The 12643-nt window shown below is 47.5% G+C and overlaps 1 protein-coding gene across 6 annotated transcripts in view; it reads right to left on the bottom strand.

Moving 5' to 3' along the window:
• SFSWAP (splicing factor SWAP) overlaps window positions 1–12643 on the bottom strand; it is an 87827-nt gene that overhangs the window by 34577 nt on the left and 40607 nt on the right. For 4 of the 6 annotated variants that reach the window (XM_023196777.2, XM_023196778.2, XM_023196782.3 and 1 more), the window contains exons 8-12: window positions 12020–12260; window positions 10891–11022; window positions 9928–10021; window positions 8125–8296; window positions 468–698 (exon numbers count right to left, since the gene is read on the bottom strand). In XM_023196777.2, the coding sequence (XP_023052545.1) occupies window positions 468–698; window positions 8125–8296; window positions 9928–10021; window positions 10891–11022; window positions 12020–12260 (870 nt within the window). The remainder of the gene's footprint in view (window positions 1–467; window positions 699–8124; window positions 8297–9927; window positions 10022–10890; window positions 11023–12019; window positions 12261–12643) is intronic. The other 2 variants (XM_023196779.2, XM_023196781.2) reach the window with 1 other exon arrangement.

The raw sequence follows: 12643 nt of genomic DNA, 5'->3' as shown, positions 1-12643 counted from the left end.
CTGTGGCCCATGAAGATGAGCTGCAGCCCGAAAACCAGCTGGGTACACACCACCTTCAAGGGCCCAATGGTTCTGTCGGGAGGCAGCCTCACGAAAGGGCATCTCCTAGTTTGGTTCCTGAGCTGGGAAGCAAGGCTGAGCCTTTGACCCTGGGGCTGCCAGCCAAGCGCAAAGTGAGCCTCCATTAATGCATTCCACTGTGGCGCATGAGGGCTAAGACAGCCAACTCAGTTTCTTCGAAAACAAACTGCCAACGGCACTGCATTTGAGGTTCAGTGAAGAGCAGAGCTCATTCCTCTAACAGAGAATGTTTCAAAACCTCAGACATGTTACACAACTCCCAAATGGGCCTGATTTCCAAAGGCTTCAGATTCTAGTTGGCAGCCTTGAGATTTTTTGGCTTAGCAGATAAATCTTATATTTATGTATTTCCTTTCTTTCAAGAAGTTTAAAAGCTATCAACAAACCTTGCTTTGCTTCTAGCTCCTCCTGGGTAAGTTGAGGCTTCTTCTCCTCAACAACTACACAGGGTGGGGCAACTGCTGGGTTAGTGTTTGCAGCACTACTAGAACTTTCTTGGCCTTCTTTGCTTTCTTCATCATCATCACTGTCATCATCTAGCTTAACACGATTTTTTTCCAGGGGAAGCAGATCATTTTCTTTGGCCTTGATTGCAAAGCTTATTGGAGCAAAGGAAGCTATTGAGGAAAGGCGAGAATGATGATACATGTTACAGAGTGGAAATCTTTGCAGGCCCTGCTACCCACCTGAGCATAGGCTGCTGGGAAGGGGATGACCAGCATGGAGCCACATCATACACAGGGTCTCTGGTGGGGACGCCATGCCATCAGAGCAGACCTGGACAGATGTGCACTGCACGGCGCGGGGCTAGGGCAAGCCCCTGAACTGTGCTGTGAGAACGGTACTGACTGGGGACTGCATGGCAAGGGCACGCTTGCTGATGCCAGGGCAGTCACCTGCAATTTTAAATGGCCAATTCTTGTCATTTCTCTCTCTCTTTTTTTTTTTTTGAGATGGAGTCTCACTCTGTCACCCAGGCTGGAGTGCAGTGGCACCATCTTGGCTCACTGCAACCTCTACCCCCTAGGTTCAAGCGATTCTCCTGCCTCAGCCTCCCGAGTAGCTGGGATTACAGGCGCCCGCCACCACGCCCGGCTAAAATTTTGTATTTTTAGTAGAGACGGGGTTTCACCGTGTTAGCCAGGATGGTCTTGATATCCTGGCCTTGCCTTGTGATCCACCCGCCTCGGCCTCCCAAAGTGCTGGGATTACAGGCGTGAGCCACTGTGCCCAGCCTCATTTTTCTTTAAAAAAAAAAAAAAAAGCTCACGGCTCAGCATATATCTAAATTTGCTTCAGGAGGCATATGATGTGACTCCACTATAAACAGGTCTCTTTCAAAAATTCCCCATGACATAAAACAGCCTTTTCTTACAAAGCAAAAATTACAGAATCCATGCCTTTATTCAGCAAACATTTTTACCTACTTTTTGACAGGCATTATGTTAGACCATTTTCCACACCTGTAAGAAAATTTCAAACCCAGCGTAACAAAAATTTAGAAGCAATCCCTCCTCCTAGAATATCCAGAAAGTTTAATTTAAGGGAAATATGGAGGCCCTGAAGAAAAAAACCATCTTCCCTGCCCCACCACTCAATGAGCACAGAGTCCCTTTCTCTTTCAGATGCTGTGATAAATGGATCCTGACAAGAGCTAACTGGTTGCAGTAAGATACAGTATTTTAAAAAACCATTAGTTGTTATTTATGAAGAATATTCAAGTAACCCACAATGAAGGGGATGCTGAGTGCACCGCAAACCAGGTGACCGAGAGGCAGCTTCTGGAAGGGCTGCAACTTGTTTGTGATGCCGCCTCTGCGGCACGCGGTGGACCACCTGGCTGGCCCCCGGAGGAGGTCCTCTCGCTTTAGCATTTTACAGCTTCAAACCCGTGTGTGATGTGAAATAGACAGTTAAGTATGCGATAGCCCGGACCCTCTGGAATATAACCACTTTTCATCAGCAACTGCCTCAAGGGACAGGGCACGCACCAAGATACTAATACTGGGAGAGCAGTATTTTATAACGTCAAAATAAAAAGGAGTAGGGCCGGCAGCTGAAGCCAGATGATGAGCACGTGTGTGGGGCATGAGCGGTCATTATGTGATATTCTGTTTTCACACATGTTTGAGATTTTCCATAAGAAAGAAAAAAACTGGCCAGGCACAGTGGCTCATGCCTGTAATCCCAGCACTTTGGGAGGCTGAGGCGGGTGGATCACAAGGTTAGGAGTTCAAGACCAGCCTGGCCAACATTGTGAAATCCTGTCTTTACTAAAAATATACAAATTAGCTGGGTGTGGTGGCGGGTGCCTGTAATCCCAGCTACTTGGGAGGCTGAGACAGGAGAATCACTTGAACCTGGGAGGCAGAGGTTACAGTGGGCTGAGATCGCACCACTGCACTACTCCAGCCTGGGCGACAGAGTGAGATTCTGTCTCAAAAAACAAAAGACAAAACAAAACAAACAAGGGGCTAGACTAAAACATATCACAAAATGATTTAATAACAATTATTTCCAAACCATCTCCCCAAATTAGAAAAATATGCAATCAACAAACGAGTATTAAGATGAAAGCTTCTGGAACACTTTCTAGTGATGCTCATTTCATTTTACATTTTATTTTCTTAATTTTTTTTGAGATAGGGTTTCACTGTATTGCCCAGCCTGCAGTGCAGTGGTGCAATCATAGCTTATTGCAGTCTTGACTTCCTGGTCTCAAGCAATCCTCCTGCCTGAGCCTCCTGAAGTCCTGGGATTACAAGCATGAGCAACTGTGCCCAGCCCCAAGTAGACTTTTTTTGCTTTTTTGAGACGAAGTCTCACTCTGTCGCCCAGGCTGAAGTGCAAAGGCACGATCTCAGCTCATTGCAACCTCTGCCTCCCAGGTTCCAAGCGATCCTCCTGCCTCAGCCTCCCGAGTAGCTGGCATTACAGGAGCTCGCCACCATGCCCAGCTAATTTTTTGTATTTTTAGTAGAGATGGGTTTCACCATGTTGGCCAGGCTGGTCTCCAACTCCTGACCTCAGGTGATCCACCTTGTCCGGCCTCTCAATTAGACATTTTAAAGCTAGTATATATACACACCAAACACAAAGCCAAAACCACAGCTACTCACACTAAGAGTGGCCTATGGCACATGGCCCACAGGCCTCCCTTACTCAGCCTTTACAGCTCCACAGGACGGACACTGAGAGGCTTCCCATTTTACAGATGGGAAAACAGAGGGTGAAAAGATGAAGTAAGTTTCTCATGGTACCTCAGGTCAGGGCAGGGAATCAGGAATTACTTCTTTATGTGGAATTTTTCAATCACAAAATTGTTGCTTCTGCCTAGAATCTTCCTTGCAGATCACATGACAGCACATGGAAAGCATGTCCTACCGCTTCAGCGAGTGGTCTCATGCTGCATTCAGAATAAACCCAGTTCCTTCCCAAGGCTACCATGTCCCTGCGAGACTGGGGCCATAGATCGACGTTTGCACTGCCCCTCACCTCTGCTGCCGGCCTGCCCTCTGCCTGAGAGCTGCCTGCTCTTCTGTCCCTTTCACATCCTTCAAGGATAAGCCCCTACGATGCCTCCTCAGACAGGCCTGCCCAACCTCTTTCCTGCACACCACTCACTGTGATTTGCATTCAGGCGATGACAGTCCACTATCTCCCAGGCGGTGGAGGACGGGACCCAGCGGGGACAGACGCACGGCTGACATGGCACTGGGCACCCCTGGGTGACCCTCCATCTTCCGCAGCAAATGGGTGTCTGCTTTTTAGCTAACGACTCTTACTGCTAACTTCTGACTTCAAAAGTAATATACATTTTCCACGGGAAAGTTTGAAAACATCTGAGCGAAAAGATCAACTGCAATCCCAATACGGAAAAAACCATCTGAACGTCATCTGTGGATCCTCGGCCGAAGAGTACAACGGTGCACGTGTGGAAAACGGGGGCACAGCTCCTCGCTTCATAACCTGCTATTTTCACTTAATAAGCAACTCCTTTTTTTTTTTTTTCCTTTGAGATGGAGTTTTGCTCTTCCACCCAGGCTGGAGTGCAGTGGCGCGATCTAGGCTCACTGCAACCTCCACCTTACAGTTTCAAGCGATTCTCCTGCCTCAGCTTCCCGATTAGCTGGGATTACAGGTGCCTGCCACACACCTGGCTGATTTTTGTATTTTTAGCAGAGACAGGGTTTCACCATGTTGGCCAGGTTGGTCTCAAACTCCTGACTTCGTGATCTGCTCCCTTCAGCCTCCCAAAGTGCTGGGATTACAGGCATGAGCCACTGCATCCGGCCCCAGCAACTCCTTTCTTTACTGTGTAGACATGTTTCCGTGTCAACTCAGACCACTTAGACAGCAAAAAGTAGTATGGACATGCCAATTCACAATTTACCATAACTGCTTCCAAGTTTTCTTTTTTTATTTTAAAAAACAAACATGCCCTACAATGAACATGCATGTATAGACATCTTGGTAAAACACGTTTCTAGGAGTAGAAGGTCATTTTCATTTAAAATTCAGTCCATATTACTGGGTTGTATCAACTTACATTTCAAAATCAGTACTCCCACTGCCCACAGCCTATCATTGTTACTTTTTTTAAACTTTATCAATTTGAGAGGCAAAAAATAAAAACCTGTTAATGAGGATACATTGAAAAAATATATTTACTGGCCATCGATTTTTCTTCTTTTTGGAACCATCTTTTCATGTCCTTTGTCTATTTCTCTAGGTCAGTGACTCTCTTTTCTTATTGATTTATAAAAGCTCTTTCTATAGTAAGGATGTTAACCTTTATTTTTATGTGTTAGCAATTACTGCCATTTCTGTATTTCTCTTTTAACTTTATTCAGGCCAAGCCCCCATTAGACCTACTAATCTTTCCCCATGATTTACGGCTTCAGTTCTTAAGACACTTCTTTCCAGCTCCAAAATTATTTCAAAAAATTACCTTTATATTTTTCTACTTTTCTAGTTTTATTTTTTACATTTAAATACTGGATTTATATGGAATTATGGTTGTCAAATATGTGATGTCTTATTATTTTTCAAAACGGAGAGCCTGTTTTTCCAACATCAATTACTGTTATACTAAAGAAGTTTCATCAAAAAACGTGAGAGAATGTTGCTGCTTTCTCGGCATCTGAGAAAGCCATTCATCTGTTAATATGATAAACTATACTAGAAGATCTTCTCATTTTGTGACATACTGGGATTCCTGGAACAATCCTACTTGCTCATAACTTATTACTATTTTCATACATAGCTGAATTCAGTTTCATATCTTAACATCTACACTTGTAAGTGATCGTGGTCTACAGATTGCCAAGCTTTGAGAGCTTCATTCTTTTCCATCTTTCTTAATGCTCTGGAGTGGCTTTAATGATGTAGGCGTTCTATTTCTTGAGGGTGAATTAACTTGACCTTTAATTTGTCTTGGCTGACTGCCTGGGTTTAGAGGTATTTCACTAACCAATTATTTTCAAAATTCTTTCAGGTCTATAGATCTATGTCAGTTCCTTATTTATGAAATAATTTCAGCAACTCATGTTTTCTTAGAAAACAGTATTTTTCACTGATTTTCAAGTTCATTCAAATTTGAATATATGTTCTTCATATACTTTAAAGATACCTATAATTTTTTTCCTCTGTCACACACGCTGGAACACAGTAGCGTGGTCTTGGCTCACTGCAACCTCTGTCTCCCAGGCTCAAACAATCCTCCCACCTTAGCCTCCAAGTAGCTGGGAGCACAGATGTGTGCCACCAAGTCTGGCTAATTTAATTTTTTTGTAGAGACATGGCCTCACGATATCGTCCAGGCTGGTTTCTACCTCCCAGGCTTAAGTGATCCTCCCACTTCACAGCCTCTGTGAGAGCTGGTGCTACAGGCATGCACCACCATGCCTGGCTACATTTTTGTAATTTTAGCAGAGACGGGGTTTTGTCACGTTGCCCAGGCTGGTCTCGAACTCTTGGACTCAAGCGATCTGCCTGCCCTGGCCTCTCAGTGTGCTGGGATTATGGGCGTGAGCTACCACACTCCATAGCAATTTATTTCTAAGCAATCTTTTCCACGTCTGATTATAAGTAGCACAAGTTTTATAACATTTTCAGTTTTGTAGAATACAAATTAGAGACTTAAAGATTTTTCTCCTGTTACACAGAAGTCTGTTTCAGAGATGCCCATATGCCTGGAGGCTCAGCTGTGTCTCCCGAACTTCGGAATCTCTGTGGGCGCAATGACATTTCTGTCTCTGCATCTATTCAAAGAGAGGCTGGCCTGTGCTTTTGAGAACTGAGAGTTAGCATGAGTTTTGTCAGATACTGAGTAGATCTCTGTTCAAGTGTCTCAGGCTTGGGTGGATGGAGACGGGAAACTTCTGGGTGTGCTGTTTTGTCTGCCAGGTGCCAGGACAATCAGGGAGGTGTGGAGAAGGCCATGCTGGTTGGCAGCAGCCTTGTGTGCAGGGCTGCTCCTCTGCGAGCCCCACAGCTGGCAGGGGTCAGGCGCCTTCCCTGGGCTCACAACCCCTCTCCACACTCCATAGCTGGCTGTGTCAGGCGCCTTCCCTGTGCTTACAAACCCTGGGGCAGGAGGCAGGTTCGGGCTGTGGTTTCTTTCTGGGGTGTGAGAAGCGATGAGGTACTGCTGCCTCTGGGATGCTCCCAGCTTGTTCCAGCCTCCTGACCGCCCCTCTGTGGCTGACGGTCGACTCCCCTGGGGTCACTGCCCTGAGTCTCAAGGGCACTTCTCTGCGAGCTCCAGGTGTGCTGCCTTACCCTGACATATAGACAGTACCTCCCCCTGCTTTCTAGAGCAATAACCATTTTCATCCTCTACTTATTACAATCCTTTGTTATTCCAATGAGAGTCTGCGGGTGGCCGGGAAGGGTGAGAGATGGATCATTTGTGCTCAGGTAACCTCCTGGAATGAGAGGCCCAAAGACACACATAGTGAATTGCCTAGTTAGCAGTTCATCCGCACGGATTTGGTTTCGCTGAATGATCACCATTCTCATACAGCAAGGCATCTTTATGCAAAGGATGGTCCTCTTACCACCCCAGCCTACTTCCTCAATCTCTCGTCTCCACTCTGCCTTTCCTTCTGACCCAAGAGTTGTCACCTCGCCTCACTGCCACACCTGTCACACTCCATTCCAGGCCACCAATGCAACCAGAAATCTCTGAAGTCGCTCCAGTAGCTTAATTGCATCACAAAGTCACCAGACGGGATAAAGTTATTCTGCTGACCTAAAACCTGTCAGATGTGCTGGCCCCTCCCCCACAGGGCACGCCTGGACAAGATGGCGAAGGCTCCTTCACCAGCTACCCTCCCAGTCACTGCTGACTACCTACCACATCTCAGCACAGGGCCGGGCAGCTCGCACCACGGGGCTCCTGCCTAGGGCTGCACCCCCGCCTCGGTGCCTCCCGTTCCTCTCGCAACACCAGCTGAACGCCTCTCCTCCACAGAACCTCCCTCCCGCGGGGGGAGCCCACTGCTGCTCCACACGGGCTTCCATGAGGTTCCTGGCTAAGGGGCCTGCTCTGGCCTTTGCTTCTGTCTGCTTTTTAATTGCACTGGCTTTTTATTTTTACGTGCATGTGTGTCCTGCGACATGAAAGTCTCCCTCCGAGAACATAATAAAGTAACTGAAATCGAGTGAGCGAAGTATCGCCTGGCAGAGATTTTCAAGGAACCTGCTTTGACAAATAAATAAATGAATTTCACTGGTACAACAGTTTGCAATATAAACAGCTTCAGAAGTCCCAGGGAGTACGAAGGATTATTTGAAACTTTCTGCGAACGTCCAGTACACTGAACAGACTGTTAGACACATACCTAAGGGCTGCTCACACCCACGTTACCTCCAGTGCCACGCTAGGCAAGCACGCCACAGCGCAGAAGGCGGAGGTTTCGTTGCAGAACCTGTGGGGGCCGCCAACCCCAACCCAGCCTGCAGGTGAGGTCGCCGAGGATCCTGCGCTTGCCGACTTACGGTGGAACGTGCAAGGCCAACATGCAAGTGGCAGCATACCTTTCACCAGCTTCCCGTCCGGGACGGTCTTACTGGACGACGCCTCCTTCTTCCCGCCTGAGCCTGCCCGTGCTCCCACCTCGGCCGTGTCTTCAGGTGCGCCGTCCTCCCCAGTGTCACTCGGCTTCTCAGGAGCAGAGTCTGTGGGAGCCTCTTCTGGTGCGGACACAGCCTAGAGATGAAACGTCACTATAAACTGTCAGCAAGAAATTATACAGACATTTCCAAAAAAGAGAGATGTATACAGTATGTATGTTTCACTGGACAATGGCAATTGTACATTGCTGCCCAAGCAGCACTGGGAACAGACTTCCAAATCCAGATCTGCTATTTTTTCTTACAACAGAATGTATCAAAGAGGAACAGATTTCCTCCTGTCTGAAAAAACACTATACTCTTTGAAGCCCTAATACTGCCTTGGGAACCAATCTTCGGTACCTTTTCTTTGGACGCTGATTACTGAGAATTCTTTAAAAATACCAAATTATCCCCATCACCTACAGAGGAGTCAGTTTCTTTCAGTGTGGGCCATGCCATCGGAGATAAAGGTCTGAAGAAATCTCCTGAGAAGCAAGGTCCATGTCATCTCTTCACCAAAACTGGCTTTACAAAAATGTCAGGGTGTCTGTATAACTGAGAAGAGCAGAGCAAAGGCAGAAGACGGGGCTGTGGGACAAAAAGCACTTCCAAGGGCACCAGCACCACACCAGGGACCTGGTGAGGGGGAAGGGCGTGCAGGAGGAGGCAGAGGCTGTGCTGCAGGACACCCCCAGCACCAGCTGGCCAGGTGTGAGGCGCCCACACACACACACACACACATATATATATATATATTTTTTTTAGACAGAGTCTCACTCTGTTGCCCAGGCTGGAGTGCAGTGGCGTGATCTCTGCTCACTGCAAGCTCCACCCCCCGGGGTCCATGCCATTCTCTTGCCTCAGCCTCCAGAGTAGCTGGGACTGCAGGCGTCCGCTGCCATGCCTGGCTAATTTTTTGTATTTTTAGCAGAGACAGGGTTTCACCATGTTAGCCAGGATGGTCTCGATCTCCTGACCTCATGATCTGCTTGCCTCGGCCTCCCAAAGTGCTGGGATTACGGGCATGAGCCACCACACCCGGCCATATTTTATATATTTCATACATGTTAACACAACAGAAGCAGGGTACCCGGCTGTCAGGAAATGTAGCTAAAAACTGTAGACAGCCAAAACATCGAACAGCTGAAGGAAGATTTTTTTTGTTTGTTTAGAATGTGCTGGACAGGCCGGGCGTGGTGGCTCAAGCCTGTAATCCCAGCACTTTGGGAGGCCGAGACGGGTGGATCACGAGGTCAGGAGATCGAGACCATCCTGGCTAACACGGTGAAATCCCATCTCTACTAAAAAATACAAAAAACTAGCCAGGCAAGGTGGCGGGCACCTGTAGTCCCAGCTACTTGGGAGGCTGAGGCAGGAGAATGGTGTGAACCCGGGAGGTGGAGCTTGCAGTGAGCTGAGATCCGGCCACTGCTCTCCAGCCTGGGCAACAGAGCGAGACTCCGTCTCAAAAAAAAAAAAAAAAAAGAATGTGCTGCTGGACAAACAATCATCAATACTGTGAATGTGGGCAGATGCTTTCAACAGATCAAGTTCCAGAGCTAAGGGGGACGTGAAAGATGGAGTATGCCAGACATACATTAAAGAAAGGTGAAGAATCACCTAGCCCTTTCAAACCTGTAGGAGAATAAACAGAAAGTGACTTCTGATCCAGAAGGCAGAGCCACTTGTAACAGCTTCACAGCCTCCCTGTGTTCAGACACGTACCTGCGTGCTATCGCCCCCTTCTTTCTGGAGGAAGAACTGCTTCTTAAACTCATAATAGGCATTATACTGGTGCCATGGCTGCAGGAATTCAAATCTGAGCAGAAAGAGAAAGAAAACGGGTCATTTACCAAGATAAGCACACTGAAGTAACAACAGGCCCTGTTCTCCTAGCTCTTTACTGATCTCCACAACCCCACAAGGTGGTTACTATTACAGCCACTCATAGACGAGGGAGACGGCACACAAGGGGTCGAAATCGCTTGCCCAGGGTTACACAGGTCACACTGCAAACTGACAACATATTTTTAGGTTTTACTAGCACTGAGCCATGGGACATTACTTGGTTTTTAAAAAGAAGGGTTTGTGTCTAGATTTTTAAGGCAGATTCTTGAAAACCATGAATTAAAGGCTTTTAATGTTAGGTAGCTTCAAAATTCTTACTTAAAAAATGAAACAAACAAAAAACAGGTAACATAATTTAAAAACACCACCCCAAGTCTAAGCAATTTAACAAGCCAATTAAAAAATGTATTTATCTAAAGACATTGGTTGGGTGTGGTGGCTCATGCCTGTAATCCTAGCACTTTGGGAGGCCAAGGCAAGTGGATCACTTGAGGTCAGGAGTTTGAGACCAGCCTGGCCAACACAGTGAAACCCCGTCTCTACTAAAATACAAAAATTAGCTAGGCGTGGTGGTGCGCGCCTGTAGTCCCAGCTACTTGGGAGGCTGAGACAGCAGAATTGTTTAGGCCCAGGAGGTAAAGGTTGCAGTGAGCCGAGATTACGCCACCGCACTCCAGCCTGGGTGACACAGCGAGACTCCATCTCAAAAAATACATTTGAGCCAAGAAAAGGATTAAAAATACATTAAAAAAAAATTCATTCTGTACCTACATTTTTTAAAAAAGGCTAAACGAAATCCCCAAATGCCATATACCTAACATATAAAATTCTTCTTCTGACCTTTGATCATTCTTGGCACGAACACTGGTCTCGAACTTCAGGCCGTTCCTGGCGACATACTCGGCTAGCTTGTCAATCACAGGCTGGACGTCGGGGGGTGGGGGGATGATGGCGGCCACGGGGGCAAGTGCACTGTGGGAGAAGAGTCTGTGAGGGCCCTGGGCCTCAGGCGCTCGCCAAGCTCAGTCCTGGCTGCTCGGAGGTCCTCACCGCCTCAGGTGTCCAGAGACATGTGAGTTACAAACAGTGTACGGGGAGGCTCTTGTTGAAGGTGATGCATACGACACAAACTAAAGTCAACTAGACAGGATTATTGTCAAGAGTGAAAATGGGGATTTTAGTGATAAAAGGTGCATTTTTTCTACTAATTAACATTTCTCCCCAATCACAAGCTAACTCTTAGAAATAACCGAGAGTAAGTTTTTTTTGTTGTTGCTGTTATATTAAAAAAAGTCAGCAAGCATGATTCAGCTTCCTTCATTTCCTGTTTGACCTGCTCAGCATGACCAGAAAGAGTCGTTTTTACAGAAACTCTCATGTTTCATTACATTTCCCAAAAGCCTCCTTTCAAGGTGGGGCATTCCAGGCCCTCTGGTAAAGCGCCTGTCTCCTACTCGTCCCACGAACACGGGGGGCCCTCGCTGTTGGAGAAGCTAGGGCTCTGCCGATGGCTTCACAGGTTAACTAAAGTAGCTGCCAGGCCCCCGCAATGGCCAACAGCTTGGGAGAGACTCATGAAGCACCCCAACATCACCTTCCTCAACTTTACGAACCTGCATGTTTTGCAAACAACTGCAGTTTCACTGCATACTGATTTTGCCTAGCACAGCTCAACTGAGACTCTGACACAAAGCGCAAGAACAGATGCTGGAGATCTGGGATCAGCGTGCGACGTGAAATGAACTCAACTTTATAAGAGGTTTAACTTCAACGCTAAAAAGTTTGTGCTACGACCATTTCTGTTTTCCTGTCAACTTTGTAACTTGGGGATTTGGAATAATAACTACTCAGATAAGGGGGACCCCTGTGTGTGATCCAGATTACAAGCCCCCCATGGAGACACAGACGGCTCCAGTGACTGCAGTGCTAAGTGACCAACACAGCAGGCGCCGGTGGACACTGTGCCTACCTTGTGGTGGTGGTTGTGGAGGTGGCCCCGCTGCTTGTCTCGGCTGTGGTTGGGGGCGGCGGTGGCGTGGTCCCGGGAGGCGGTGGGGCAGCGGTCGTCACTCCAGGGGAGTTAGACACGGTCACACCAGCAGGAAGGGTGCTGTAGTAAGTGGCCACGTCGATTCCGGGAGGGGGCGGCGCCAGGCAGTAAGTGCCATCCGGTAGCATGTAGTAGCTGTAATACATGGCTGCCACGGTCGCTGTGGAGACACATTGCCCGGGAGTGAGCGTGGCCAGCGACAGACTGGTCCGTGAGTCCACAACACAGTCACAAGAGCCCGTCCCCCGGCAAGACGCAGCCTTGCTTCTGCTCACTTCCAGCCATGCCGTTTTCTAGATTTTTCTGATACAAAAATGTCTGTGCAATACGCAATTTAAAAGAACCAGGCAAAGCCACAACACACATCCAAAGACAGATGGAAAGTGAACGGCATGAGGACATTCAAAGCCACCAGACGTGAATATTCTCTAGACAAATTAATGTTCTCCTTAACTTCAAAATGTGCAGGCTGGGGACAGTCTCCTCTCCAGCGGCAACCAGTCATCCCTTTGTTCACATGGCCACCAAGGCCACCTGCGCTCC

Source organism: Piliocolobus tephrosceles, chromosome 10, assembly GCF_002776525.5.
Source record: "Piliocolobus tephrosceles isolate RC106 chromosome 10, ASM277652v3, whole genome shotgun sequence".
In the NCBI taxonomy this organism is placed as follows: Eukaryota; Metazoa; Chordata; class Mammalia; order Primates; family Cercopithecidae; genus Piliocolobus; species Piliocolobus tephrosceles.
The sequence above is the reverse complement of the archived record's forward strand: the minus strand, read 5'-3'. Positions and strand labels throughout refer to the sequence as shown.